This window comes from Carassius carassius, chromosome 12 (assembly GCF_963082965.1).
Source record: "Carassius carassius chromosome 12, fCarCar2.1, whole genome shotgun sequence".
Taxonomy (NCBI): domain Eukaryota; kingdom Metazoa; phylum Chordata; class Actinopteri; order Cypriniformes; family Cyprinidae; genus Carassius; species Carassius carassius.
In genome coordinates, this window is record NC_081766.1 from 31,190,154 (window position 1) to 31,205,746 (window position 15,593).

The 15,593-nt window shown below is 37.7% G+C and overlaps 1 protein-coding gene across 1 annotated transcript; it reads left to right on the forward strand.

Annotated features, from left to right (window-relative positions):
- The first annotated feature begins 715 nt into the window (after positions 1-715).
- On the forward strand, positions 716-15,401 carry LOC132155349 (TSC22 domain family protein 2-like). Its single transcript, XM_059564230.1, has 4 exons — positions 716-2,731; positions 9,754-9,828; positions 11,649-11,700; positions 13,989-15,401. Exons 1-4 carry the CDS (start codon positions 1,218-1,220, stop codon positions 14,274-14,276), a joined length of 1,929 nt encoding a protein of 642 aa, XP_059420213.1. The 5' UTR covers positions 716-1,217; the 3' UTR covers positions 14,277-15,401.
- The last annotated feature ends 192 nt before the right edge of the window (positions 15,402-15,593 follow it).

A 15,593-nucleotide genomic window follows, 5' to 3' on the forward strand; every position in this document is an offset into this window, starting at 1 on the left:
CAGCAACAACAACAACAACAACAACAACAAAAAAAAAACATAGAAGATTTTAATAGTAAAAGTAGTAAAGGTAATAATAGTAAATAGTTACTAGTTAAAATGTGTTTTTCATAAATGTTAAGTCGGGTCAGATTGTCAAGTGTTTTATATGTTGTACTTAATGCAATTTATATATATATACACACACACACACACGCGCGCGCGCGCGTTCTGTTGGCCAAAACAGAGCTTAGATAAATAGATAGATAGATAGATAAATAGATAGATAGATAGATAGATAGATAGATAGATAGATAGATAGATAGATAGATAGATAGATTTTTTTAGAAGGTAACGAAGTAGCCTAGTTGTACTGATAAATAATGTATCTATCGGCAGGTTTCCACTATGATTTAACTTATATAATTATATTTATTATTTTGTATGTGGACAATAATAGTGGAAACCTTTATTTATTTATTTGTATTCAAGACTGAAACAGATTTTCGAAAATTAATTTACTCTGACTAGAAGTCACATTAAAAGTGAATAAAAAAATGTTTTGACCTTATCCGGAAAGTATGTTGACTATATAAAGTAGTCGATGAACTTACGCCACCGCACTAGCTTGAACATAATAAGCCATATTCACCATCTTTTTTACGCGACCTGCATGTTGCGCTGGTTTCCCAGCATGCATCGCGAATTGATATAGCCATCTTGTCTGGAGGTAAAATTTTTAGATTTTCTGTCACCGAAGTCTGCGAGTTAGTTGGCGACTATAAACTTTAATGTCGTACAGCTTTCGTGGTTGTTTTGTTAGTACGCACGGATCTAGTCGCCGGGTGTCGTGACGTGTTAGGCGGTGTCTCACCCTGTCTATGTGTCTCACAGCGCTCGTTCACGATGTGTTTGATACTCATCTGTAGGTAGAGAAGTGGAGGCAGCAGGGGGAGTGAACACAGCCGAATCCACGACAGCGGCCTCACCGAGCTCTGGTCACCCGCATATGAGGATAAACTAATAACCGACACGTTACCTCGCGCACACCGTTCGCGGAGGTTGTGTTCGTCCGCCACGCGCGGGTCGAAAATGCAACAGGAGAGAAGAGGAAGACGGATGACGCACGACCGTCGCGGAAAACTGTGAAATTTGGGGTCCGGTGTCGCAACAGTTTGCTGTTCTGTGAAGTCAGCAGCGTCTTTAAGGGGTTTTGGTGTCATAAAGAGCTGTTAAGCATGTCTAAGATGCCGGCTAAGAAGAAGAGCTGCTTTCAGATCACGAGTGTGACTCAGGCTCAGGTCGCGGCGAACAGCGCGACCGACGACACCGAGAGCCTGGAAGACCCGGATGAGTCCCGCACAGAGGACGTGTCCTCCGAGATCTTTGACATGTCCAGGACTGAGATATGTGACAGGAGCTCCTCAGAGGAGACTTTGAATAATGTGGGTGAATCAGAGGGGCAGTTGCCCGCTTCTGCCCCTCTGAACGGCAGGTTTAGCCCTCGCCCCCCGGGTCACCCGGGCGTCCAGGGCTCTAGTTCTCAAGCAGCAGGTACGAGTCCGTCTGCACAAGTCAACAGTTCATCAACTGCCACGACCGTAACCAGCTGCACTTCTCGCTTTAGGGTCATAAAGCTTGACCATGGCTCCGGAGAGCCCTTCAGGAGGGGGCGGTGGACCTGTATGGAGTTTTACGATAAAGACCCCGAAGGCTCTGTGATGAGCAGGACTGGGGATAGTATAAGACACACCAATGTGACAGAGCCCGGAGTGGATAGAGACAGTGGGCTCGGGGCCACTGTCGGGTCTATAATGGCTCCTGATGTAAATTCCGACGGGTCGTCTTTCACCAGCCCGCTTCATAATCCAGAACAGCACACGCACAGCTTCAGTGTGGCCCTGCAGCAGGTCACGTCAGGGTCTGGGTCACCCGAGTCCTTAAGTAATAAGCCAGTTTCTCCGTCTGCTCACAGTCTCCACGATGGAGGACACCCGGGCACCCACCTTCAGAAATCTCCCAGCATCCCTCTGTCTCCTCAAGTGCAGCCGCTGCTTTATCAAACCCAGCCTATTACACACCAACTGCAAAGTCAAGCAGCTCTGATATCAACCAGTCAGCCTGATTACAGCCAGCGTAACATGCCGATTACTGTCCCCCAGACCCTCCCCGGGGTGAGCCTTTCCACTGGACATGCTGTCAGTCAGGGCTCAGGTCCACTTCCGACCATGGCCACAGGAGGAGTGCAAGTCCTGGCTACAGTAGAAGTGTCTGGAGTCCCTGGAGGTGTCCCAAATCTGGCGCAGCATCCTGCGGTGGGGCTGTTGAGCAGCATCGTCCCTCTGGCATCCATTCAGCAGCAAACCCTGGCACAATACCAGGCCTCAGGAGTAATTCATGGTTTATCGACAGCTCCGCAAAGCACTCAGAGCTTGCCCGTAGCACCGGTGACGCTCGCAGTGGGTGGCGTGCCAGCCTCAAGTGTGCTCACCGCTGTGCCAGGACCTGCTTCAGTACCCAATACCTCCACACAGAGCCAGACGTCCCAGGCTCCCCGCAATGGGACGGCAGCGGTCATGAGCACCAGTGTCTTCAGCCAGACAGATGAGAGTCGGAGGATGTCTGATGCGTCTGCGCAGGTTCACAGTCAAGACATGTTGAAGCCCTTAACCACAGAAGGCTTGCAGTTGCCCAACCCGGCTGTCAACAGTCTTTTCGGGATACCCATTCCCATTGATGGGGAGGATGACAGGTGAGGTGCCACTGATGATTTGATTGCCTGAACTTTCACTCTCGTGCAGGGTTCCCATAGTCATGGAAGACCTGGAAATGTCAAGGAATTTTAAAATGTGTTTTCATAACTCAGTGAAATTATCACATAGTGGATTTTTTTAGGGCACACTCAAAACTTTATTAACTAGAATCTGGTCCGTGTGGGTGTCATCCCTGTAAGTGAATTAATTCACCTGTAAACAGGTGTGGGAACCCTGCTCTTCTTTGTCTTGATTTAGTTTAGCTCCAGACAATTTATTTTAAAGCATACACACAGGCTCCGGTAAGATTTCAAGGATTGTTTTTAATAGTTGGAATATTTAAAGGAAGAAGTGTCAACGAATGTAGATGAACAGAAATGTAGCATGGATTTGAAATCATGCTGTAAGATTCAGTGGCTTCATAGGCATTTACTGCTTCATCTTGGTAATTTTCCACACAGTGTTGTGTGCATTCATTTGGTTGTTTTGTGAGGAATGCAGTGACAAGTGATGGATGTTTGGTTGTTCTCATTAGGGTCATGACATTTCTTGCCATTTCATTACCAGGCAAAAGTCTGGACACACCCACACTTTTTTACTCTTTACTTTTTCCTGTTTTTTACATTTTCGCATGAGTAAAGCCATTGAAAAAAAGGAATTATTTAAGTCATTTAATGAATAGAAATGTTAAACACCTCATATAATGTGGTTTCCAGCTTTATTGATTAGTTATGTAGGATTTTTATTTATTGGTAAAAAAAGTCAGATTTTCACTGCTATATATATATATATATATATATACTACTGTTCAAAATGTTTGGGGTCTGGAAGCTTTTTTAAATGTTCTTGAAAAAGTATCTTCTGCTCACCAAGGCTGCATTTTATTTGATCAAAAATACAGTAACAGTAATATTGTGAAATATTATACAATTTTTAAATAACTGTTTTCTATTTAAATATAATTTTAAATGTAATTTATTCCTGTGATGCGCAGCTGTATTTTCAGCATCATTCCTCCAGTCTTCAGTGTCACATGATCTTCAGAAATCATTCTGATATGATGATTTACTGCTCAAGAAACATTTCTGATTATTATTCAGTTTTTGAAGAAAATGTTACTTTTTTCATGATTATATGAATAAAAAGAAAAAAAACTGATTTGAAGCATTGTAACATTGTAAATGTCTTTTGTCACTTTTGATCAATTTAATGGATCCTTGCTGAAAAATAATTTCTTAAATATACAAAGTAAATAAATATTACTGACCCCACATTTTTGAAAAGTATTTTATAAGACATGAGTTGTTTTTAATGCGTATTGGGATTATTTTTTTTTTTATTTAAGATATGGTTATGTGTACAGAATCTATCAGAAACCTAAATGCAAGCATGCAAACAAAAATGTTTCTTGTTTGTTTCCGCATGTCATAAGAATGCCAAAAAAAGACTAACTATAAAATGCTCTCGCAATTGAAAAACGACGTGAAGTGCATATCTGGTGACACAGTTTCAGTTGAGAAGTGTTGCTGCTTGGCTTCCTCTTAGATGCTCGATTTTCAGTTCCAGCGTTGCAAGTTGTACACAATATATCAACTTGTTGCCATGTTCGAGAGGAAATGGTGAACTGTCAAGTGCTTCAGATCACTCTGTGGCTTTAACTTGATTCTAGTCAAAGTACAGACTGAGCAGGCCGTGGTTGTAAACTGGAGGCCTGGATCTCGATTCCTCCTACGTGCCCTTCAGTCGCCCGGCCGGGGGCGAGACTCTTGTCACTGGTGACACCTTTTGTAGCTGATATGAAAGAGGGGCCTGTGATAGTGAAGGCCTGTCACGTAGCAAACAGTAGACCTTCCTCTATCTTTTACTTCTAGAGATAAGGTTGCTTCACCTACGTGGTTAAAAATCCATTAATTTTTTTCTTTATTGCTCTTTCAAAAGACTGAGACAGGCATCACTACCCATTTATGACTCTAAAGACATAGTTTTCTCATTATGTATAGGGGCATGAGCGTCTCTTGCGTCTGACAGGCAGGTGTTCAGATAACACGAGTGGAGTGATTTCCTCAAGACAGCATTCCTGTGCAGGAATTACTGAAATATGCCATGCATCTGTCTTTGATCCCCCACAAGTTCCATGAAAGTATTTAAAAATTGTCGCTGCTTTATCTTATTGCACAGGGCAGCTAGGTTTATTTGCATATATGGTTTGGTACACAAGTGTGCATAAATATCTATAGCAGAGTTTTATTATTTTCTTATTTGTATTACATAAATTAAATATTGTAATTTAAAATATTTAAATACTGTTCAAGAGATTAACCGTCATTCAGTTATTTTTTAATTTTTTTTATTTTTTATTTAAATCAAATCGATCGCACTGTTCAAACTTTTCAGGTCAATAATTAAAAGAAAAAATTATATTCAGCAAGCAAACATTAAATTTATAAATGATGATTTATATAATGATTTATATAATGATTAAATGATTTATATAATGATGCTGAAAATTTAGCTTTGATCACAGAAATAAATTACATTTTTTCAATTCCCATTATTATAAGATGAATTGCCGCTATACATTACCATGATGCAATAATATAACTGCACTACAAATAAAAGGAATGGAAGAAAGAAACATACTTAAAATGTCACAGTGCAAACATCTTAATGCTTTTAACAAAAAGTAATTTATTATTGTTATTATTTATAAAAATGAAATATGACCGTGTTGTGTGAAATAAACTCAAGTAGCTCAACTAATAAAACACTGATTGCATCACACTGTCATTCACAACAAAGCCAGGTCCAAGTCCTGCAAAGTAACAGTTAATGATTACTTTGTCCCATATGATGTTTTTTTGACATTCTTAGTTTTAGGATTATGAGTCTCAGATCTAAAAAGGGTTTTGGATGAATTAGCTCATTGTGCAACATGAGGTCAGATCTTGCCCCATCTGCTGGTAGTAATGTGTAACCACTTCCGTTTTTGTCCTTTGTGAGATATGATGTCATCTCATGCTGGCATATAACATCCCCTGACAGATCACCAGTTATTCAAGACTGGCCTGTAGAGTATGATGATTAGCCGATGAAGAAAGTTAAAGCCTTAAACTGACATTACCTTCAGGACTTTCAGGATTATCTTCAATTTATTTTTAGTTTTACTAGTCATATGTGAGTGTTATACATTGATTCATGTGTCAGTCTCTCAACACCAGCACAGCTTAGAATGAACCTTCTCACCCAGTCTGTCTTTCGTTCTCTCTCTCTTTAATGCCTCTCATACCTAAAAGCTCTTAGTATTAGGCAAGCATTCACTTTTTCTTTAAAAAAAAGCTTCTCAACACCTCCGTCCCAGGTAATAGCGCTGATGGTAAAGCAGTACACAAACTTTTCAGGTACTTCCTGTGGGGGAACTTCTGCAGGCTTTTGTTCGTGTAGAGTTCTGTGTTGTCATGATCTTTCCGATCTCAGTTTTGTCTTAAGAATAAAAGCGGTTTCTTTCGTGTTATGTAAGGGGCGGCCACACTACATTAAGCAGGGAATTTATTTCTCACTCATAAGTGACTGATTTGCAAACAAATAGCAGTCACTTCATAGCATTTGACCATTTCATTTGAGTAAAACTATTGTCACATCACATACACACAGAAAATTGAAAGGTCTTCATGACAACCCGTCAGAATAAAAGTCCGGTTTAACTTGAAGAAATTGTCAGAAGTTTGTTACTGTGGTGCAGAAGAATATACGTAATGCTACTACTACTATTAAAATTATTTAAAAATTTTTTTTTTAAGAATAATCACACAATAAGCTATTTCTTCCATGTTTTAATTTCAATAGTAATCCCCTTTGTGCCGAAAAATAAAGAGTGAGTTTAACTTTCACCTGAAAAAAAAAGATACACGGAACTTCATAGGGCTATTGTAAAAATACATTTTAATAAATTAAGTTGTTTTAATGCAATAAAAACGAAACAGAACGTGGGAAAAATACTTTTCATCTGATATGAATATATCTTTTATAAAATATATTTTTGTTTAACTTTGTTAAAATGTGTAAGTTTCATGATTACAATTGATTAGGCATGCTTTTTGATTAGGAAAAAAATGTAATCAAATTAAAAAGGAGCCCCCCCCCCATTTTATTTGAGTAAAACTAGCCTCATATCACATACACAGAACTGTGAAGGTATTCACGGCAACCCGTCAAAATAAAAGTCCGGTTTGATTTGAAGACATTGTGCATGTTACTATTTTTCAAGAAAAAGTACATAGCCTACTACTAAAATGAAATAAAACATTATTTTTTTATGGAATAATCAAAACATTTCTTCCATGTTTTCATTTGAATAGTAAATCCCCTTTGTTTGCCAAAAAATTTAATATAAATAAAATAAAAAAAATGTATGCCTTCATTTGATAACCAGAAAGAATTAAATACACAACACAGGTTTTCTGAAAAAAAAATAAGGCTACTTAAAAAAAAAAAAAAGTTTAAATTTAGTTTTATGCATTCAAATAATGAGACATGCTAAAACACAGAATTTGGTGACAAACAAAAAAGTGTTGAGAAAAAAATAAACAATTTCACAGAGACCTAAACATTTTAATATTTTTGATAAACTTCAAATAAATTGATGTGAAAATGTATAAGTTTCATGATTTTAATTAGACATGCTTTTTGATAAAAAATAAATAAATGTAACTATTAAAAAGGAGTAAAAATAAATAACAAAAAACGAAAAGAAAAAAAAACAATCCAGACAAATTTAAACGGAATTCGGGAAAAAAATAAAACTGGTTTTAGGGAAAAATTAAACTGATTTCATAGGGTCCTAAAATCGTAATTTGGGACAAAATAAAATGGATTTCTTTGGGCCCTACTTTAACAGTATGGCTGCATGATATTGGAAAAAACTGACATTGTGATATTTTGTTTTCCTGCAATATATATACTGGAAAGGTTATACAGGAAAGATTGATTAGTAAGTAATTTTTACTATGCGATTACTACGATTTTTTTATATATATATTTTTGGAGTTTGAAATCCTTTTAGTGCTGAATGATTTGGAAAATAAAAAAGTGGGTGTTCATACTTTGATTTCCTTTTTACAAGAACCAACTCAAACCTTTTTCAGAAACAGTTTCAGAAATCTTAAGTTTTCATAGGCCAGATTCACACTGCTTTTTACCAATTAAATTACTCTAAAAATAAATAATTTTTATTGATTTTTATAAAATAAAATGGTAAGCAAAATAATATATTGTAATAATACTTTAAAATAAAAAAGAAAAAAACTGTGAAATTTACATCTTATCAGATTGGCACATCCCCAACGTTTCGGTGTTATATGAATTGTATTTATAATCACATGCACTGTCTGCATAACTTTACATACATGTAAAAGCAAAAAAGTGCTTTAGACTGAAGTATAATTAACGAATTTTGCTATTATCAAAAACAGCCTGTGCGTTCAGGCCGTCCCTTTAGGCAGATTACTTTTTTTTGGTTGTTACCATAATGATTCTAGTACAAACCGTGTTCTTATGACAAATCAATTTGTCTTGATCCACTTCAGAGTTATAAACATGACCTCAGTTATAAAATAATATCTTCTGCAAACCCGACTGTTATGGTATTAACCACTGTTTATGGTTACCTTATTTTGATTGGTATGTTTTTCATTGGCTCATGGTTTTAGAAATCTAGCCAGCCAGCTCGTGGGTAACATTATCAATACATTTGGAATCTGCAGAAAGTGCATATTTGTCTCAACACGTAGCTGTCGAATGCTTTTTAAAACAACGATTCTGGTGTTTATTGGATCCAGATATGATCTGCCGTCCCCGTGAGGTTTCATGCATGGTAAGAAGGAAAAGAGCCCTTTGCGAGCGTGTGCTTGTGGGGTCTCGACCCCCACCAGAGAACGGCCAGTGTTCCACGGATTCTAGGAAAAGCTGTTTGCTCAGAGTCTAGATATTCACACATGAGGAAAATCTACTCCTGTCCCCTCCCATTCCTATATGGAGAGGAGCGGAGGGTCCGCTGCTGCCTCCCACCCCAGTATAGTACACTCTGTCCTTTTCCTGTAAGGAAAGCTCCTGGTACTGTATGTTGATGGTCTCTTCCACTTTATCACAAGAACTTGAGTGATTCTTCAGCTTTTTGCTACTGACCAATCATTATTAGACATAATTCATATCTTTAAATGTCAGTGAGATGGGGTTTTTTTAATCTATGACTGGGCAATATAGATAAAAAGGATCTCTATCCCTGTGCTTTTCAGTCTTTTATATAGCTTTGTGTTTGTTTGAAAATAGCTTTAAAGGGGAATTTTTTTTTTTTTTAATGCAGTGTTATTAAAGTAAAAGAGAAAATATAGTAATCTAAACCAACGTTTAAAGGTTCGGGGTCAGTTCTCTCTCTCTCTCTCTCTCTATATATATATATATATAAAAATGTATAATGATAGACTTCTATTTTAATTAAACGTTGTTGTAATCTGCATATTAGAATGATTTCTGAAGATCACGTGACACTGAAGACTGGAGTAATCAGGAATAAATTACATTTTACAATATATTAAAAAAGATTTTAAATTGTAATATCTCACAATGTTACCGTTTTTACTGTAATTTTTAAATTCGGCTTTGGTGATCATAAAAACCTCTTTCAAAACATTAAGAAATTTTTTTAAAGCTTTTGAACAGTAGTGTATAGACATATTTAATGTGATGCAATCTCATTCTGACGTGGTCATGAAACATAATGGTCAAAAAGCGAATTGAAATGATTGCAATAATCATGTTGCCTGATTTGCATCAGCAGAATCATTGAAAATATATAGTGAATGTCTTCTGTCTTGGCCATCTTATCTCAACTGTTCTGTTTGTGGTTTTAAACACCACATACTAAGCAGACTTCAAATAAACACGCCTTTGATTTCCTCTTCGGCCTGTACTTTTCATTTCTCATGTAACCTTTTCTATTTCTCTCTTTCCGCTGGATGGAGTGCAGGAATCCCTCCACAGCTTTCTTCCAAGCCTTCCAGTCTGGCAGTAGGCTGAAGGACTCAAAGATGACCTGTGAATGGTACAGTAACGGGACGGCCCTGGTGTGAAGGCAAATGATGGTTGAAGTGTGCTGCATGGGCCAGGCACGGCTGCGAGGCTTAAACGATGCTCCGCACAAACACAACGTACAGTGCTCATATGCAAATTGCAGTATTTTTAAATGTGGGCTAAATGTGATGAATCATGTTTCAAATATGTTGCTTTTTCACTAATGCATTTAATAGGGGAGTGTTGAGCTGCAGAGTGCCACAAAGCCAAGCAAGAAGTTTGTTCCTGAAATATTTTATCCGTTCATTTTAGACTTTATTTTACAGTTCATGTACTTACCCAAGAAAGTACTGGATTGTTTAAAGTAACCACATAGGTTAAGGTTGGGTTTAGGTAAAGGAATAGGGTTATTTCCCAGTTATTGCTATAAGTACGTAGTATGTACAGGACTAAAGTAAATAAAGTGCTAGCGCATCAGCTTGGTTTCTTGACTAACCTTATGTTCTCGCCTCACTGCATCTTGTTTTTAAAGGCAAGAATAAGTAATACAAGTGGTCCTTTGTTTGTATGGAAAAGCCTGCCTTTAAATGCCTTTGCTCGAGGTTCTCAGCAGCCATTGCTGTGGTCTTGGATATGTTGCAAGACTGGATCTAATTTGTCGGTCGAACAAGTTCCCCAACATACTGTTTCTTTAGATACACTGATCCTGTTCAGAATCATCTTTGGACAGTACTTTGACTTCATGGCATTAGAGAGGAAGAGATGAGATGCCTGCTACTGCTTTTGTGTGGATATTGAAAGGCACAAACACTCTTTGTACACATTTGTTCAGACTGACACTGCAGGACAGCACTCAAATCTCTTATTTAAGTGGCTTTTTTGTCACTTTTTAACTTTTCTTGACCTTTATGAGGCTGTATAATTCTTCAGCAGTTGGTTATATGGATGTGCTTGTGAAAGTTAACATTTAGTGCAACTTACAGAGCAGTTTAGTCTCCCAAAATGTGATTTTGTACTAAAAGCATTTCCTCTTAAATTGACCTTTTATGGTTGATGCTTATCTGCTTTTCCTGTGCAAGTAGATTGTAGGGAAAAGTACAGAAAGTCATTGTCATCGTATGCTGTCAGGGTCTACACATGTCAATTTTGCTTCAGTGCTACAGATGATTAAATGGGTTTAGAAAAACAACAGCACATATACAAAAATGTGTCATTGAGCAGACAAATTATACTCTCGGTCTGGTTACCTTTAACTCTGATAAATATTGAAATTTGAGGTCGATTATTTCTTACTTTTTTTAAAAAGACTTCTGCTCACCAAAGCTGTATTTATTTGACGGTGAAATACAGTAATATTTACTGTAGTAAAATATCATGACTTAAAAACTGTTTTCTAAGGTTGCTTCTCGAAAAGTTGGAAAGTTTTGTTCGATTGCCTATAGAGGGAGAAATGTGACCATCATATCCAAATATCGGAGACTGTGGAAAGGAGAAATTCTCCGGTACAGAAACAGAATTGATCATATCGGAGCTTATCTATACAATGCAGGCTACTATAATAATTTAGCCACTAGTCTCATAACCAGGTTTCGGTACCTGTGCCTACTGATAGGTTAAAATTGATAGCCTGAATGCACTGTAAATTGCTTTGGATAAAAGAGTCTGCTAAATGCATAAATTTACTTGTAACCTAATCTACGGCTGGTTGAAGGCCCGCTAACAATGCAGTTCTTGAAAAAAACTTGGGAGAAAGAAGCAATGAGCAGGCTTTTAAACTTCTGCGAAATGAATATGATGTATTTGTAATTTGTAACTCTTTTTCCTCTCTCTCTTTTTTTTTTCCAATTGCAGTGCCTCTGGAGTAAGTGCGGTTGCCATTGATAATAAAATAGAGCAAGCAATGGTAAGTTTTTTTTTTTATATATATATATATAAAAGAAAACTTCAATTTTTTTTAAATCTTAAAATGTATATAAAAAATTGTTTATACAGGTGCATCTCAAAAATTTAAATATCATGGAAGAAGGTCTTTTATTTTTTGTAATTTAATTTAAAAAAGCTGACTTATTCTAGAGTTATTGCACACAAACTGAAATATTTCAAGAGTTTTTTTTTGTTTTAATTCTTATGGTTATGACTTACAGCTTAGGAAAATAAAAAATTCAGTATCTCAAGAAATTTGAATATTTCATTTTGAGCTTGATTAGTTTGATTAATTTTAAGTATGAATACTGGGTACCTGGGCTAGTTTAGAACATGCAACCACAATTATGGGAAAGACTACTGACTTGACACAAGGAGGGTAAGCCACGGAAGGCCATTGCCGAAAGGGCTGTCTGTTCACAGAGTGCTGTATCAAAATATATTCATAGAAAGTTGACTGGAAGGAAAAAGTGTGGTAGGAAAAGGTGCACAAGCAGCAGGGATGACCACAGCCTTTGGAAGATTGTCAGGAAAAGCTGATTCAAGAACTTGAGAGAGCTTCACAAGGAGTGGACTGAAGCCGGAGTCAGCATATCAAGAGTCACCAAGCTCAGACTTCTTCAGGAAAAGGGTTACAGCTGTCAGATTCTTAGAGTCAAGTCACTCCTAAACCAGAAAAAATGTCAGAAGTATTTCACCTGGGGTAAAAAGAAAAAGAACTGGACTGTTGCTCAGTGGTCCACAGTCCTCTTTTCAGATGAAATTAAATTTAGCATTTCATTTGGAAATCAAGGTCTGGAGTCTGGAGGAAGACTGTAGAGGCACAGAATCCAAGCTGTTTGAAGTCCAGTGTGAAGTTTCTGAAGTCAGAGATGTTTTGTGTGCCGTGGCGTCTGCTGGTGTTGCTCCATTGTGTTTTATCAAGTCCAAAGTCAATGCAGCCATCTTCCAGGAGATTTTGGAGCACTTTATGCTTCCATCTGCTGACAAGCTTTATGAAGATGCTGATTTCCTTTTCCAGCAGGACTTTAGCACCTGCCCACAGTTCCAAAACCACTTCCAAGTGATTTGATGGCCATGATATTACTGTGCTTGATTGGCCAGCCAACATGCCTGACCTGAACCTCACAGAGAATCTATGGGGTATTGTGAAGAGGAAGATAATTAACACCTGACAAACAGTACAGAGAAGCTGAAGGCCGCTATTGAAGCAACCTGGGCTTCAATAACACCTCAGCAGTGCCACAGGCTGATCGCCTCCATGCCACGCCACATTGAAGCAGTAATTCATGCAGAAGGAGCCCCAATTAAGTATTGAGTGCATAATTAAACCTGCTTTGGAGATCTTGAACATTTCTGTTTTGTAAATGTTTTTTTGATTGATCTTTGAGAAAATCTTAAAAAAAAAAGAGATACTGATTTGTATTTAACTATCAGAATTAAAACAAAAAAACTAATGAAATATTTCAGTTTGTGTGCAATGAATCTAGATTATAAGAAAGTTAGCTTTTTTTAATTAAAAAAAAAAAAAACTTTCCCATGATATTCAAATTTTTTGAGATGCACCTTTGTATATATGTATGTCTATGTAAAAAAAAAAAAAAAAATATATATATGTATATATATTAGTTTTTAACACAGCCCTGCAAAATACTGCTGATTTGCAAAAAGCAAGCATTTTCTGATTTGACTTTGCATTCAAAAGCATTGATTCGTTGTTACTTTAAAATAACATTCTGTCAAGTTTAAAAAGTTTGAATGACAAAAATGTAAATGTGTAATTTACCTTACAACCTGCAAAAAAGTTGAAAAATACGTTCAAATACAATGAATTTCATATCAAAGAACTTTACATAAACACAAGACATTAGCTTTATTTCACAAAATCTGTAGTTTTCTATAGTAAAACACAAATGTATCAGGAAATTTGACTCGTGTTTGCATTTTCAGGATTAGGCATAACATTGTCTTCAGAATCATTCATAGAATTAATTGAACAAATAGTTGTAATCTGTCAGAGTAGTCTCAGAGGAACACAGGACCTCTGCTGATACAGTGCAAGACAACTTCACTTTACAGATGTTTGCTGAAATGCAAGATAGGTATTTTGTGAGAGAGTGTGATGAGCTAGAGGAAAATGTGCACTTTTTTCAGCACCCCGAAATTATTAAGAAATATGATGCAGAGCGGTGCAATAGACAAATGTTGAATTGGTGCCATTTTGTACTGTTTTCTGAAATGTTGTCATGTTTGGTCACCGTCACACAGGATTTAGTGAAAAGCCATCTGATGTACGCTGTGCGGGAGGAGGTGGAGGTGTTGAAGGAGCAAATCAAAGAGCTCTTCGAGAGAAACTCTGTGCTGGAGCGAGAGAACGCAGTGCTCAAATCTCTGGCCAACAACGAGCAGCTCTCTCAGCTCACCGTCCAGTCCTCCTCCAACGCTCCCGTCCCGGGCCAAGCCCAGCCCCAACCTCAGCCTTACCTTCAGCTGGACGTCAACAAGACCATGGACTCCCTGCCACAACAGCCGCAGCCCAACGTCACCTCCGCCTGAAGCCTGTGCGAATGACGCATGTATCATCACAACAGCAGGAAACTCCGCTGAGCGAGCATGCAGTCCGCCAGCGCCACGCAAGGAGAGGCGTCTTCTGCTCGGGCACAACACGCTAGCATTCCTGCAGACTGCGGTCTTGCTTTGGGTCCCGTTTGGCCCTTCCCCGACGAGCTGGAGAGTTTGTGAAGAGAGTTATTTTTTTAATAAAGAGAATCCAGCCATGAAAAGTGTGTATTTTTTAGCGGCGCAGTTTTCAGAGTCTATTTTCAAAGCCATCGCACTTCATCTGATTTCAATTCATCAGTCAGTTACTCATTATTATTTATTACACAGCTGCTATTTTCAGAGAGGAACAATGTCTACATAACCTTTCAATCCGACAGCAACTGGTCATCAAATCAAGCAGCAGTCTTACTAAATCAATCATCAATGCAAGAGTAGCAGTGGGTGGAGTGGAAACACTAACAGCGACGTTTCTCTGTGGATTACGAATGTGAACCTGGTGTGAATGTACATTTTGTATAGTGTAAAGATGATAAGAGCGTAACAAGTTTGTACAGGTTTGTGGGTGAAGATCTAAACTGAATCCTCAATGGTCTACCCTGATGAAGAAAGCTTCAGTTCTGTCGCTAGTAGTGTGTTGCCATATTCTCCTGCCCGCTGCCCTGAAGTCTCGTATGTTTTTGGGTTCGGGAAAGGGGTTTAAAAGAAAAATAACTGTGAAGTTGTTCAACCTACTTTGTAACCAAAGATGCAAAGCTGTGTAATTCATTCTCTCCCTTTTTTTGTTTGTTATGCACACTCTCTGTACATTTTTTTTTTTTTAATTGTTCCTCACAACAAACTTTTTTTGTTGTTTTGCTTTTAGGCATGTTCTGCATGATCTGTAAAAGTCAAACCACTTTCTTACCTCATTTGTATTGGGCACTCGTATTGTAAGTAGTCTGTGAATGATGTCGGCGGGGGAAGGAGATAAAACAGACTAGTGTGTGACGCACTAGACACAGAAAATGAAGTGAGACAGTTTTCATTCATTTAAATGGTGTTTCAATTTCATATGCCAATAGTTTTGTTACATTGCAAATTTTAATGTATTTAAATAAATGCAATATTCAAATTACAAAACTGCTTGGGAGTATTTGTATCACACTTGAAACCAGGTGTGAAATCGTCTGCGAGACTCAGTGACTTCCCCAGGAAACAAGACCGATGTACCTTGATGTGTGGCTGTGGACACATACGGTTCAGAAACACAACTTGATCATTTCAGACCACAACATATACAATTTCAAGCAAAAAGACCCCCATTAGTTGAGA

Excerpts from the sequence above, each read along its gene's own strand:
- LOC132155349 (XM_059564230.1), top strand. The coding sequence starts at position 1,218 with ATGTCTAAGATGCCGGCTAAGAAGAAGAGCTGCTTTCAGATCACGAGT. Across the intron at positions 2,732-9,753 it reads ATTGATGGGGAGGATGACAG|GAATCCCTCCACAGCTTTCT; the intron begins GTGAGGTGCCAC and ends GATGGAGTGCAG. Across the intron at positions 9,829-11,648 it reads TCAAAGATGACCTGTGAATG|TGCCTCTGGAGTAAGTGCGG; the intron begins GTACAGTAACGG and ends TTCCAATTGCAG.